The sequence below is a fragment of the Macaca thibetana genome, chromosome X, assembly GCF_024542745.1.
Source record: "Macaca thibetana thibetana isolate TM-01 chromosome X, ASM2454274v1, whole genome shotgun sequence".
NCBI lineage: Eukaryota > Metazoa > Chordata > Mammalia > Primates > Cercopithecidae > Macaca > Macaca thibetana.
In genome coordinates this window covers 124,847,425-124,863,308 of record NC_065598.1, presented here as the reverse complement: position 1 = coordinate 124,863,308, position 15,884 = coordinate 124,847,425, and the positions used below count along the sequence as shown (strand labels likewise).

Here is a 15,884-nt window from a genome sequence, read left to right as displayed (position 1 = left end):
ATGTTCCGGGAGAAATATAGACAGTTCATAAAAATATAATTGGCTAGTTATCATGACTAATAGTCAAAGAAATGATTTCAGGATGCTTTTTTTTTGGAGATAGGCTATCATTCTTTTTTCCAGGCTGGAGGGCAGTAGCACAATCACACCTCACTGCAGACTCAACTTCCTGGGCTCAGGTGATCCTCCCACCTCAGCCTCCCAAGTTGCTGAGACTACAGGCATGCACTACCATGCCTGGCTATTTTTTTTTTTTTTTTTTGCATTTTTTGTAGAGATGGGTTTTCCCCATGTTGCACAGGCTGGTCTCAAACTCCTGAGCTCAAGCAGTCCACCCGCCGCAGTCTCCCAAAGTGTTGTTATTATAGGTGTGAGCCAATACTCCCAGCCCAATATACTGTTTTTAAATCTAGAAAATTAGCAAGGAAAACCTGATATTTGTTCTTCCACTAGTAAGTGTAAATTGGAACAAACTTTTTGGAAGGCAACCTAATAAGAGTAATCAAAAACCTTAAAAACATCTATACTTTTTGATGCCAGTGGTTCCCTTTCTAGGGAGTCTGTCCCATGAAATCAGAGATGTGGGAAGATATTTAGGGGTAGAAATGTTTAACTCAGGATTATTATGACAATTAAAAGTTGAAAAGAACCTAATTGTGTACCAACAGACGAGTAGCCAAATAAATTATAGAGCTGGACGTGGTGGCTCACTCCTGTAATCCCAGCACTTTCGGAGGCCGAGGTGGGCAAATCACTTGAGGCCAGAAGTTTGAGACCAGCCTGACCAACATGGTGAAACCTCGTCTCTACTAAAACATACAAAAATTAGCTGGACATGTTGACATGTGCCTGTAATCCCAGCTGAGATCCCGGCTGAGGCACGAGAATCAAAAACCCATGAGGTGGAGGCTACAGTGAACCGAGATCGTGGCACTGCACTCCAGCCTGGGTGACAGAGCTAGACTCTGTCCCTAAATAAGTAAATAAATAAATAAATAAATAAATAAATAAGTAAATGGACATTCATACATTAGACTAATGGAAAGAGTTCATACCAGAAAGCTAAATGACACAAAACAGGAGAGAGGCTACATTTACCGTGTGAAGTCAGTTACCTATTTAAAAAAATATATAATGAGGTATAAAGAAATATGCAAGGAAATACAGGAAATATGCCACAATTTTTATAATTTATTATCTATAGGTTGTGGGATTATGAGTGATTTTGTTTCTTTCATTTTTTCATATGCTGTCCTCCACTGCTGTGATTTCTTCATGTTTCTTTTTATTTTTTTTCAAGTTTTCTATAATGAGCATGTATTACTTGTATTATCAGAAAAGATGTGATTTAAAATACTGTAAAAAATATGTATCTGTATAACCATTCTTCTCTATACCTTTCTTCCCTTTCCTGAAAAGATGTAGCCTCCTCAGCAGGAGATAGACCATTTTTACAGCCTTATTTTTTGACCAGTACACAGCTCACTTTTCTTTCAAATTGATGTATTTTATTCTTTTTTTTTCTTTTCTTTTCTTTTTTTCTTTTTTCTTTTTTTTTTTTTTTGTGATGGAGTCTCGCTCTCTCTCCCAGTCTGGAGTGCAGTGGTGCAATCTCAGCTCACTGCAAGCTCTGTCTCCTGGGTTCACGCCATTCTCCTGCCGCAGCCTCCCAAGTAGCTGGGACTACAGGCGCCCACCACCACGCCTGGCTAATTTTTTGTATTTTTAGTAGAGATGGAGTTTCACTGTGTTACCCAGGATGGTCTCGATCTCCTGACCTTGTGATCTGCCCTCCTTGGCCTCCGAAAGTGCTGGGATTACAGGTGTGAGCCACCACACTGGCCCAAATTGGTGTATTTTATTCTTTTGTAACCTTTTATTCATCAAAATAACACATGTTCATTGTGGAAAATATGGGAAGTACAGAAAGTATAAATAAAACTTAATCCTAAATTCACTCTCCATTTTGCTATATTTCCTTCTAGTGTTTCTGCAAAATTGGACTGTAACATGATAGTTTTTAATCCTGCTTTTGTCATATAACATTCTATCCTATTTTTCTGCATCTTTAATAAATGTTTCTTTAATATATTATTTTAATGACTGCATAATCCATCATATGGTTCTATTCAAGTTTATTTAGGCAGTCTTCTGTCATTAGACATTATTCATTCTTCTACTTTATTCATTGTTATAACACTGCAATCGTAATTATTAAACATAAGGATATGGAACAATTGGAACCTTCATACATTTCTGGTGAGAATGTAAAATCATGCAGCTGCTGTGGAAAAGTTGGTGGTTCCTCAAAAAGTTAAACATAGAATTACCACATGACCCAGCAATTCCACTCCTGGGTGTATACCTATATTAGTCTGCTTGGGTTACCATAACAAAATACGTCAGACTGGCTGGCTCAAACAATGGGAATTATTCTCTCACAATTCTGGAGGCTGGAAGTCGAAGATAGAGGTGCGAGAAGGGATGGTTTCTGGTGAGGCCTCTCCCCCTGGCTTGCAGATGGCTGCCTTCTTGCTGTGTCCTCATGTGACCTTTTCTCTGTGCTCACACACTACTGGTGTCTCATCCTCTCCTTACAAGGACTCCAGTCCCATTGGGTTAGGGCCCCACCTGGATGACCACATTTAACTTTAGTTACCTCCTTGAAGGTTCTGCCTCCAAGTGCAGCCACATTGGGGGTTAGGGCTTCAACATATGGAACTGGGGAATGGGGGAACAGTTCATTCCATAACAATTGCCAAAAGAGTTGACAACAAGGACTCAAAACCTACTTGTATGCCAGTGTTCATAGCATCATTATTCACAGTAGCCAAAAGGTGGAACCAACCCAAGTGTCTATCAACAGATGAATGGCTAAACAAAATGTGGTATATACATACAATGAAATATTATCCGGTCATAAAAAGGAATACAGTACTGATACAATGTGGATGAACCTTGAAAACATGCTACGTGGAAAAAAAAACAGACAAAAGGACAAATACTGTATGGTTCCGCTTATATGAGATATCTAGAATAGGCACATTCATAGAGACAGAATGTTAGAGATTGCTAGGGGATAGGGGAAGGGGGAAATGGAGAGTTACTGCTTAATGGGTGCAGAGTTTCTGTTTGGAGTAATGAAAGGGTTTTGGAAATAGATAATAGTGATGGTTCCACAACACTATGAATGTAATTAATACCACTGAATTGTACACTTAAAATGGTTAAAATGGCAAATTGTATGTTATGTATATTTTACCATAATAGATTTTTTTTTTTTAAACAAGGTCTCACTCTGTCACCCAGGCTGGAGTGCAGTGGCGTGATTTCAGCTCACTGCAACCTCTGCCTCCCGAGCTCAAGCGATTCCCCCACCTCAGCCTCCTGATTAGCTGGGATTACAGGTGTGCACCACCACGACTTGCGAATTTTTGCATTTTTTGGTAGAGATGGGGTTTCACCATGTTGGCCAGGCTGGTTTCAAACTCTTGACCTCATGATTCCCCTGCCTGGGCCTCCCAAACAATACAAAATTTGAACTTCAGATGGGTGCGGTGGCTCACGCCTGTAATCCCAGCACTTTGGGAGGCTGAGGTGGGCAGATCACCTGAGGTCAGGAGTTTGAGATCAGCCTGGCTAACATGGCGAAACCCCGTCTCTACTAAAAATACAAAAATTAGCAGGGCGTGGTGGCGGGCACCTGTAATCCCAGCTACTCGGGAGGCTAATGAGGCTTGAACCTGGGAGGTGGAGGTTGCAGTGAGCCGAGATCACACCATTGCACTCCCAGCCTGGATGACAAGAGTGAAACTCTGTCTCAAAAATAAGTAAATAAAAATAAAAATTTGAACTTAAAATTTCTGTGTGCATTTATATTTACTTAAGAGAAATTACTGAAAATGGATTTATTCTGCCAAAGGGGTACAAGCTTTATGAAGGCTCTTGATAAGTACTGCCAAATTGCTTTCTGGAAAAGTTCTTTCATTTTATGCTCCCACAAGCAGTATGTTAGAGTGTCCATTTTACCTTATTCTCACTAGCACTGAATTTTATTATTTATGTTCTTATTTTGATAGGCATAAAATATGTTACTGTTTTACTAGTATTACACTGAATTATTGGTGAATAGGAAAAATGTTAAATATAGGTTTTATGGTATTTATTAGTTTTTGCCCTATTTCCTTTTTGTTTGTTTTTTGTTTTTGTTTTATGTACAGTTGACCCTTGAACAATACAGTTTTGAACTGCATGGGCCCACTTAATAATGAGGGTTTTTTTTTTTCAATAAATACAGTATCAGTGGGTTCCTCATCTGCAACCAAACGCGGATCCAAAATACAGTCGTCCCTAAGTATCCTTGGGGTATTGGTTTCAGGGATTGCCCTTGAATACCAAACCCCATGCATTCTCAAGTCCTGCAGTGGCCCTGTGGAACCCATGGATATGAAAAGTCAGCCCCCTGTATCCGTATCTGGGGGTTTCATATTTTGTGAATACTGTATTTTTGATCTGGTTTTAGTTGTGGATGCAGAACCTGTTGATACGGAGGACCAACTGTATTTATTGAAACAAATCCACGTACAAGTGGACGCACACAGTTCAAACCTGAGTTGTTCAAGGTTCAAATGTACAGTATTCACAAGATGCAAAACCTGTGTACACGAGGGGCAACTTTTCTTATCTGTGGGTTCTGCAGGGCTGCTGAGTGACTTGAGTATGGGTGGATTTTGGTATCTGCCTGTAATGCTTACCACAATCAAATGAACATATTCATCACCACACAGTTGCCATTGTGTGTGTATGTGCGTGTGTGGTGTGGACACTTAAGATTACTCTCTTAGCAAATTTCAAGTAACTTTTGACTATTATTTTCTTGACGAAGTATTTGTATTTTCCTATTGATTTCTAAGAACTTTTCACATAGTCAGGTACAACTTTACGTAGATTGCCATTGGTTTTTTTCTCTTTAATTTTCTTTATGGTAATTTTAAGACACACAAAATATTTTTAAATTTTTAATTTTTTGTTGGTATTTAGTAGGTATATATATTTATGGTGTACATGAGAAGTTTTGATACAGGCATGCAATGTGTAATAATCACATAATTGATCGCCAAGGAAATGCAAATCAAAACCACAAAATTTTTTTAAAGTTTATGGAGTCAAATCTATTTTTCCTTGTCATCTGTTTTCTTCCAGTACTTTTATGCTTAGAAAGTCCTTCTGCATATAGCGGACAAATAAACATTTATTCTTTGTAGTTATTTTATGGATTTGCTTTGTTTTTACATTTAGCTCTTTAATTCATCTGAATTTACTATGATAAGTAGTATGAAGACAAAAAAGAAATTGATCCGTATTTTGCACCAAATAGCCAATTGTCACATAATTGTTTATGGAATAATACTTCCTTTCACCTGATTTTGTGATGCTGAGTTTATTAGACAACAAAATCTTATCTGTTCTAAGATCTGTTTCTGGGCTCTTTCCATTCCATTGAACTATGCCATACCATTTTAAATATTGTAGTTTTACATTTTTCCTTGGCTATTTTCACCTATTTATTCTTCTTGAACTTAGCAGGCCCACCGATTAATATTTTATTTGGACAAGCAGTGTCTCTGCTTTTAATGAGCAAAGTGAGGCAGATCACTTAACCTCTCCATGCCTTTGTTTCTTCATCTGTAAAGTGGGGAAAAGAGTATCTCCTTTTGCTCAAGTTCCAGGGAAATTGTGAGGATCAAATGAGATGGTTATGAAAACATTTTGAAAAAGTAAAAAAATAAAACCCTGTATTTTTTACAACTGAAATAGACAATGATCCTGGAGGTCTTTGAATTAGATATTATGCGGATGGCGGGGTTGATTTTTGTTCTGGAGTCTTTTGGCATTGGACTCTCTCTTTCTTCCACAGAGCGCTTCGACCATCACTGCCCCTGGGTGGGTAATTGTGTTGGAAAGAGGAACTACCGCTACTTCTACCTCTTCATCCTTTCTCTCTCCCTCCTCACAATCTATGTCTTCGCCTTCAACATCGTCTATGTGGCCCTCAGTGAGTATGCAGGGCAGTGTCCGTTGTTGGAGTGGGGCGGGGTGGGGGAAGAGTTAAGGGCGGCTTAGAGGGTGGTTTGGTTTCCTGGTGGTACCATTGTGAAAGGTACCTTAGGACAGGTTAGAAATGAGCACTGTTATCTGCTCTTGAGCAGGGTTGCAAACCTTAGTGCACATCAATGAGTATTACTCAGTGTGTTGGCCTTTTCTCTGACCAACTGCTGGGGCCTGGGGCCATAATTACTGGTCTGTATCCAGAGTACTGGGGCATTTCTGAGGTAATCCCAAAGGTTGGGGATGTATTTTGTCTCGGAAAATCCTCTCTTCTTCTGCCTTGTAAAACTTGCCTTGTGCTAAGGGGTAGAAAAGGGTTTTGCCTGAGAAATGTCTTTTGGTAGCTCACAGTCTATTTTGGGAGATAGAAAGCACACCTACATGTGTGCATGTGCACAAACATACACACACCCACACACACACCAGTCTAAGGGCAGATGTGATGTGGAGTTAAGGGAGTGGTCTTAAGACAGCTTCCTGGAAAGAGAAGAGTTCTGAGCTGGATTTTGAGCAAGGGAAGGACACGTATTGGCAAGGAGAGAGGATTTTTCTTGGGTATTTCTGATTTCTTTTATCTGTTAATATCCCCCTCACATGTCCATAGTTGGGGGCTAGGGAAAAGGGAAGGGATCCTGCTGCTTAGCTTCTACCCACCTCTCTAGTCCAGGGCCTGGTCCTGCACTGAAAATGTGAACTCTTTAGTCATGAGACTACCAGCTAGGAGATGAAGCTCTTCACCCTTGCCCGAGTGAGAGCTTAGCTCTTGCCAGTGTGTAACATGGGAAAGGGAGGGAAGGAAGTGAGTAGGCACTAGGATAGTGTGTAGTTTTGACTGAAGTCACTAATTTTTCTCTCTACTCCTCCTCCCAATTTCACAGAATCTTTGAAAATTGGCTTCTTGGAGACGTTGAAAGAAACTCCTGGAACATATCCTCCCCTGGCAGTATGTCCCTCTAAAGCCTTCTTAAGCTACTTTCCAGCATGCTTTCTCCCCACATTTCTCCCACTATCTAGTTTTTCAGACATCAGAGAGTGCCAAGGTCTAAAATAATTAAAAAATATATATAGTCTTAGTGGTAACAACCAGAATGGAAGATGACCGGGACTAAAAGGGAGTTCTTTCCTTCACTCCCTGCTCAGAACGGTGGCTGCATTTCTGCAAAGGGGGTTCAGATGAGATTTCTATAAATCACATCCTCTTTCTTTTCCCTCACTAGTTCTTCATTTATGAATCTTTTTTTTTTTTTTTTGAGACAGAGTCTTGCACTGTTGCCCCAGCTCGCTTCCTGGGTTCAAGCAATTCTCCTGCCTCAGCCTCCCGAGTAGCTGGGACTACAGGTGCCTGCCACCACGCCCGGCTAATTTTTTGTATTTTTAGTAGAGACGGGGTTTCACCATGTTGGCCAGGCTGTTTTTGAACTCCTGACCTTGTGGTCCGCCCACTTCGGCCTCCCAAAGTGCCAGGATTACATGAATTTTGTTTTTTGACAGAATTTCCATTGGCAGTGATGGCCAACATTGTTTAGCTCTGGCCACTCCCACACATCCCCTTCCAAGAGTCAATGATGAATAAATAGGCAAACCCTTAAATATCCTAGATATGCTAGAAATTCTTTCATAAGGGATCTATCCAGTAAGTTCAGAATTCATCTGCTGTTATATATATGGAAACATGACTTTTTGTGATATACGTTCCAGGAGGTAAAGATGGTGTGACTGGTGCCCTGAATATGGGTGGAGGCATCAAGTCTCCTGATGTTGAGTTCTTCAATATTCCTTAACCACACCTCACTGTTCTAGAAGTCCTCATTTGCTTCTTTACACTCTGGTCCGTCGTGGGACTGACTGGATTTCACACTTTCCTCGTGGCTCTCAACCAGACAACCAATGAAGACGTGAGTCAACTTACTCTTCTCCTCACCACATATTCTTCTTCCCAAAGCCTATCCTCTTGCTACTTGCTAGAGAACTACTTGCTAGAGTCTCCAGGGCCTGGGAGGTTGAGGCAGGCAGAAACGTGGTGTGCGAGATCGTTAAGTCAGATGTGTGGAAGAGAAAGCAGAGGGCTTTGTTTGGAGTTGAATGCTTGTGGAGCATTAGGAAGAAGAGGTTGAAAAGTTGGGTGGGTATATAGCCTTTAACTGTTCACAGGTCCTTAAAGGCTAGCTGGTGCCTCTCTTTGGCATGGAGAGGGACAGTTGCACTGGATGAATCCTTGCTATATAAAAAGTTACCAATTAGGCTGGACGTGGTGGCTGATGCCTATAATCCAAGCACTTTGGGAGGCTGAGGCGGGCAGATCACCTGAGGTCAGGAGTTCAAGACCAGCCTGGCCAACATGGTAAAACCCTGTCTCTACTAAAAATACAAAAATTAGCTGGGTGTGGTAGTGCGCACCTATAGTCCCAGCTACTCGGGAGGCTGAGGCAGGAGAATCGCTTGAACCCTGGAGGTGGAGGTTGCAGTGAGCAAAGATCATGCCAATGCACTCCAGCCTGGATGACAGAATGAGACTCTGTCTCAAAAAAAAAAAAAAGGTACCAATTAATCTACATTCACTGTAGAAAATCAGAAAATACAGATGAGCAAAAAAGAAAAAGTAAGTTCCTCTTACTTTACTTCTTAGACATCACCTTTGTTAGTAGTATGATTTATATATTCTAGACTTGTCTAGACTTGTTTCCATGTTTATTTGTGTTTATATTATGTACTTTTAAATAAAAATAATATGGGAGTTATATCTGATGTAAATGACGAGTTGATGGGTGCTGACGAGTTGATGGGTGCAGCACAGCAACATGGCACAAGTATACATATGTAACAAACCTGCACGTTATGCACATGTACCCTAGAACTTAAAGTATAATAATAATAATAATAAAAATAAATAAATAAAAAAAATAATAATATATATCATTCAGTTATCTGCTTTTTTCACTCTATTGTGAGCTTTTTTCATGGCTGTGTATTTCTTTTTTATTATGATAAAATATACATAATATAAAGTGTGCCATATTAAATGTCTTTCAACCCTGGCGATCAATGGGGAGACAGATGTTGCAGCCAGATTGCCCTCACATCCTAAATGTACAGTTCAGTGGCATCACATTGTTGTGCAACCATTGCCACCATCCATTTCCAGAACTTTTTTATTATCCCATGCTGCACGTGTTTCTTCAACATTATTATTATTTTTTCTTTTTTGTGTTTTTTTAAAATTTTATTATTATTATTTGTTCTTTTTAATATTATTTTTAATGTCAGCCTTGGCTTTTATCTTGCAGATCAAAGGATCATGGACAGGGAAGAATCGCGTCCAGAATCCCTACAGCCATGGCAATATTGTGAAGAACTGCTGTGAAGTGCTGTGTGGCCCCTTGCCCCCCAGGTACTCAGGGCACTCAAAATTCCTGGGACTTTTGGGATGAGCAGCTCAACCTGGTCCTGTTACCTGGTCTGATGTGTTTTTCTGAATGTGGCCTCTTGGTGTCAAATAGGTCTTCCCAGGGCTTGCCACTTGGTACCTTGTCTATATGGACCATAGACCATGGGCTGGTTGTTTTGGAGGGATGATCTTTCATTCTTATTTCATTTGTTTGTTCCCTGGTTAATGTGACATTTCCTGGTTTGTGGAAGAAAAAGTGAATGGGAGATAAGAGGCGTGTGCTGTGTTCAGGCTAGATCGCCAAAGGACAGGTTTATATTTTCCAGTCTATGCAGCAAAATTCAGTAGGCTGGGTGGGTGGAGGGGTGAATGCCCAGTTCTTTGTTAACTCTCTTATCTCCTTCAGTGTGCTGGATCGAAGGGGTATTTTGCCACTGGAGGAAAGTGGAAGTCGACCTCCCAGTACTCAAGAGACCAGTAGTAGCCTCTTGCCACAAAACCCAGTAAGTGTTCCTGACTTAAGGCTGGGTCAATGATAGAGAGGGCGGAGGCCAATTTACAGCTTGGAAATATAATTAGGCAATATTGTATTCTAATCACCCCAGCTTCCCTGCCTCTACAGCTGCCCTGACATTGCCTTCAGATCTTTGTGCCCTTGATGTAGATTAAGATTTAGTCATTTCTTTGGTGTATATTGAGTGACTCTGTGCCAGCCACTGTACTAGCTGCCAGGGATATACCAATGAATGAGGCAAACGACGTCCCTGCTCTCAAGGAGCTCATTGTCTAGTGGGGGCAAGAAACAAGTAAACAGGCCATTGCTCAACATTGTGAAAAGTACCTTGATGAGGAAAGCATAAAATGCTATAGGGGCAAAGATAGAGGTCAGGGGATTGTGTTAGAGTTAGTGATGTGGTTACCTTGGTAGAAGGAGGCTTCCTAACTGGAATATGCAGATGTTGTGGAAACTCTCTCAGCTGTCCTATTTAAGATATATAAGTGTATCTTTAAAGTATGTAAAGTACTTTCCAAAAAAAAAATTACTTGAGCTTTTTTTTTTTTTTTTGAGATGGAGTTTCACTCTGTTGCCCAGGCTGGAGTGCAGTGGTGTGATCTCGGCTCGGCTCACTGCAACCTCCGCCTCCAGGTTCAAGCAGTTCTCTGCCTCAGCCTCTGAGTAGCTGGGATTACAGGTGCCCGCCACCATGCCCGGCTAATTTTTGTATTTTCAGTAGAGACGGGCTTTCACTATCCTGGCCAGGATGGTCTCCATCTCTTGACCTCGTGATGTTCCCGCCTCAGCCTCCCAAAGTGTTGAGATTACAGGCGTGAGCTACCATGCCCGGCTGAGCTTTCTTTTTTTTAATAAGAGCTTTATTGAGATATGATTCACATACCACAGATCCCCCCCCCTTTTTTTTTTTGAGACAGAGTCTCACTCTGTCGCCCAGGCTGGAGTGCAGTGGCGCGATTTCAGCTCACTGCAACCTCCGCCTCCCGGGTTCAAGCAATTCTGCCTCAGCCTCCTGAGTAGCTGGGATTACAGGCATGTGCCACCACGCCCAGCTAATTTTGTATTTTTTAGTAGAGACGGGGTTTCTCCATGTTGGTCAGGCTGGTCTCGAACTTCTGACTCAGGTGATCTGCCACCTCGGCCTCCCAAAGTACTGGGATTACAGGCATGAGCCACTGTGCCCAGCTAATCCCTATTTAAAATGTATGATTCGGTGATCTAGAATATTCACAGAGTTGTACAATCATTATAACAATCAATTTTAGAGCATTTTTGTTACCCTTCCACCCTAAGAAATCCTGTACCCATTGGTAGTTACTCTCCCTTTCCCCTCAACTTCCCCAGCCACACCCCTAGGCAACCACTAATCTACTTCCTTCTAGTATAGATTTCTCTCTTCTGGGTATTTCATGTAAATGAAATCATATAGTATGTGGTCTTTTGTGATTGGCTTCTTTTACTTAGCATGTTTTCGAGGTTTGTCCATGTTGTACTATGTAGCAGTACTTCGTTCCTTTGTATGGCCAGATGATATTCCATTATATGGATATACCACATTTCATTTATCCATTCATCAGTTGATGGACATTTGGATTGTTTCCACCTTTTGATTATTATGAGTGATGCTGCTATGAACATTTGTGTACCAATTTTTGCATGGACATATATTTTCATTTCTCTTGGCTATACACCTGGGAGTAAAATAGCTAGGTCATATGGTAGCTCTATGTTTAACCTTTAAGGTACTGCTGAACTGTTTTCCAAAGTGGCTGCACCATTTTATACCCCTACTAGCAGTGTCTGAGGGTGCCAGTTTCTCTACATCCTTGGCAACACTTACTATCTGACATTTTGATTCTAGCCATCTTAGTGAGTGTGAAGTAGTATCTCATTGTGGTTTTGATTTGCATTTCTCTGATGACTAATGATGTCGAATATCTTTTCATGTGCTTATTGGCCATTTTTATATGCTCATTGGAGAAGTGGCTGTTCAGAGCTTTTGTCTATTTTTTAATTTGATTGTTTGTCTTTTTTGTTGAATTGTAACAGTTCTTTATGTAATCTGTGTGCAAGTCCCTTACCAGATATACAACTTGCAAATATTTTCTCCTATTCTGTGGGTTATCTTTTCATTTTCTTGATAGTGTCCTTTGGAGCACAAAATTTTTAAATTTTGATGTAGTCCAGTTTGTCTATTTTTTTCTTTTGTTGTTTGTACTTTTTGGTGTCATATCTAAGAAACTGTTATGTAATCCAAAGTCATGAAGATTTATGCCCCTGTTTTCTTGTTAGAGTTATACAGTTTTAGCTCTCACTTTTAGGTTTTTGATCCATTTTGAGTTAATTTTTGCATATGGTGTGAGGTAGAGGGTCCACATTCTTTCTTTTGCTTGTAGCTATCCAATTGTCTCTGCACCATTTGTTGAAAAGACTGTTCTTTTCCCATAGACTTGTCTTGGCACCCTTGTTGAAAATCTAGAAATGTGAGAGTTCGTTTCTGGACTTTCAGTTCTATTGTATTGCTCAATATGTCTGTTCTTATGCTAGTACCACGCTGTCTTGGTTACTTTAGCATTGTAGTAAGTTTTGAAATCAGGAAATGTTAGTTCTCCAACTTTATACTTCTTTTTCATGATTGTTTTGGCTCTTCTGGGTGCCTTAAATTTCCATATGAATCTTAGAATCAACTTGTTATTTATGAAAAGAAGCCAGCTGGAATTTTGATGGGGATTTCATTGAATCTATAGATCAATTTGGGGAAATATTGCCATCCTAACAAGATTAAATATTCTGAGCCATTTGCATGGACTGTATTTTCATATATTTAGTTTTGATTTGATTTCTTTCAACAACATTTTGTAGTTTTCAGAGTATAAGTTTTATACTTTTGTTACATTTATTCATAAGTATTTGATTATTTTTCATGTTATTGTAAGTGAAATTGTTTTACTAATTTCATTTTTGGATTTTTCACTTGGAGTGTATAGAAATACAATTGATTTTTATATATGGATCTTATATCCTAAAACCTTGCCAGACTTGTTCACTAGTTATTTTTTGTTTGTTTGTTTTTGTTTTTATTTTATGAGATGGAGTTTCACTCTGTTGCCCAGGCTGGAGTGCGGTGGCGCCATCTTGGCACACTGCAACCTCCACCTCCTCGCTTCTAGTGATTCTCCTGCCTCAGCCTCCCAAGTAGCTGGGATTACAGGTGCCCACCACCACGCTGGCTAATTTTTGTATTTTTAGTAGAGACCGGGTTTCGCCATGTTGGCCAGGCTGGTCTCAAACTCCTGACCTCAAGTGATCTGCCCGCCTTGTCCTCCCAAAGTGCTGGGATTACAGGTGTGAGCCACCGTGCTCGGCCCTTGTTCATTAGTTCTAATAGATTTTTAGTAGTTTGAACTTTGTTTTAAAATAGAATCATACTTTTAAGTGAATGCTTTTTATAAGATACATAATTGTTCTCTACTTTGCCTTTCCTAAATTTTGAATTTCCTTTTAAACTACAGCAACCCATGTTTATATTATTGTTGTCAGTTTTAATATTATTTTTTAAATGAGTCTGGACTCAAATTGTAACAATCTAGGTTAGTTATTCTTGGTTCAAAGTGGGGAAATGTGGTATTTTAGAATCACTTGGGGACATTTTCAAACCACATATGACCAGCTGAAAATTTGGACACTTGGCCTTCTTTGGTTCAGAATCACTATTCGAGTGACCTGTGTTTGGGCAGAAACACGATTGAGGACCATTGGGTCAGGCCTTGTTAGATAAGTATGTTATGACACTTATTCTGAAGTGGGGAGGACCTGTGTAATTATTTGTGATCCCTATTATTATGACTATTAATAATAATAGAAAAATCTGTTCCCAACAGACAGTTAAGGATCGAACTCAAATAAACTTCAGTTGTGTTCTGCTGAGAAGATGATAGCCTGGTGTTGGTTCTGAGTTTGGTGTCAGTGGCTGCATATCTGTAGCATCAGTACGGTCAGGGGGCTGAGAGGAAGAGCTCAGTGTCTAAGGCTTATCTGCATTTGGATTTTGAGGGACAGCTTTGTGTTGAATCTGATATCTTTTCCTTCTCAGGCCCCCACAGAACACCTGAACTCAAATGAGATGCCGGAGGACAGCAGCACTCCTGAAGAGATGCCACCTCCAGAGCCCCCAGAGCCACCACAGGAAGCAGCTGAAGCTGAGAAGTAGCCTATCTATGGAAGAGACTTTTGTTTGTGTTTAATTAGGGCTATGAGAGATTTCAGGTGAGAAGATAAACCTGAGACAGAGAGCAAGTAAGCTGTCCCTTTTAACTGTTTTTCTTTGGTCTTTAGTCACCCAGTTGCACACTGGCATTTTACTGCTGCAAGCTTTTTTAAATTTCTGAACTCAAGGCAGTGGCAGAAGATGTCAGTCACCTCTGATAACTGGACAAATGGGTCTCCTGGGCCCTGGCACTGGTTCTCCATGGCCTCATCCACAGGGTCCCCTTGGACCCCCTCTCTTCCCTCCAGATCCCAGCCCTCCTGCTTGGGGTCACTGGTCTCATTCTGGGGCTAAAAGTTTTTGAGACTGGCTCAAATCCTCCCAAGCTGCTGCATGTCCCGAGTCCAGAGGCAGTCACAGAGACCTCTGGCCAGGGGATCCTAACTGGGTTCTTGGGGTCTTCAGGATTGAAGAGGAGGGAGAGTGGGGTCAGAGGATTCTCCTGGCCACCAAGTGCCAGCATTGCCCATGAATCCTTTTAGGAATGGGACAGGTACCTTCCACTTGTTGTATTTATTAGTGTAGCTTCTCCTTTGTCTCCCATCCACTCTGACACCTAAGCCCCACTCTTTTCCCATTAGATATATGTAAGCAGTTGTAGTAGAGATAGCAATTGACATTTCTCGTAGACTACCCAGAAACTTTTTTAATACCTGTGCCATTCTCAGTAAGAATTTATGAGATGCCAACGGCATAGCCCTTCACACTCTCTGTCTCATCTCTCCTCCTTTCTCATTAGCCCCTTTTAATTTGTTTTTCCTTTTGACTCCTGCTCCCATTAGGAGCAGGAATGGCAGTAATAAAAGTCTGCACTTTGGTCATTTGTTTTCCTCAGAGGAAGCCCGAGTGCTCACTTAAACACTACCCCCTCAGACTCCCTGTGTGAGGCCTGCAGAGGCCTTGAATGCACAAATGGGAAACCAAGGCACAGAGAGGCTCTCCTCTCCTCTCCTCTCCCCTGATGTACCCTCAAAAAAAAAATGCTAACCAGTTCTTCCATTAAGCCTCGGCTGAGTGAGGGAAAGCCCAGCACTGCTGCCCTCTTGGGTAACCCACTCTAAGGCCTCGGCCCACCTCTGGCTATGGTAACCACACTGGGGGCTTCCTCCAAGCCCCACTCTTCCAGCACTTCCACCGTCAGAGTCCCAGAGCCACTTCACCCTGGGGGTGGGCTGTGGCCCCCAGTCAGCTCTGCTCAGGACCTGCTCTATTTCAGGGAAGAAGATTTATGTATTATATGTGGCTATATTTCCTAGAGCACCTGTGTTTTCCTCTTTCTAAGCCAGGGTCCTGTCTGGATGACTTACGCGGGGGGGAGTGTAAACCAGAACTTTTCATCTATTCGAAGGCGATTAAACTGTGTCTAATGCAAACTTCCTGCCTCCTCCTTCCCCCTTCCATTTCAAGAATATGTTTGTGTGTAGGGTGGGGGTGGGGGTTGGAAGGGGTTGCTTGTTACTCCCCAAACTTCCATTAACCAGGGCACCCTTGGGTTGGAGAGCTAGTTCCCAAACTCTCCATTGATCTATACTACATTCTGGGCTGAAGTTTATCTTATTCTGGACTATGAAGAAAGGACTTTCAAGGAAGTATAGTGTGAACAGGATCGG

At 41.2% G+C, this 15,884-nt stretch overlaps 1 protein-coding gene across 1 annotated transcript in view; it reads left to right on the top strand.

Annotated features, from left to right (window-relative positions):
* The window catches only part of ZDHHC9 (zinc finger DHHC-type palmitoyltransferase 9), a 38,743-nt gene extending 23,096 nt beyond the window's left edge, over positions 1 to 15,647 (top strand). Inside the window, exons 6-11 of the mRNA XM_050777469.1 lie at positions 5,918 to 6,055; positions 6,987 to 7,028; positions 7,894 to 8,003; positions 9,393 to 9,496; positions 9,900 to 9,996; positions 14,101 to 15,647. Coding sequence (XP_050633426.1) covers positions 5,918 to 6,055; positions 6,987 to 7,028; positions 7,894 to 8,003; positions 9,393 to 9,496; positions 9,900 to 9,996; positions 14,101 to 14,217 — 608 coding nt within the window. The 3' untranslated portion in view covers positions 14,218 to 15,647. The remainder of the gene's footprint in view (positions 1 to 5,917; positions 6,056 to 6,986; positions 7,029 to 7,893; positions 8,004 to 9,392; positions 9,497 to 9,899; positions 9,997 to 14,100) is intronic.
* The last annotated feature ends 237 nt before the right edge of the window (positions 15,648 to 15,884 follow it).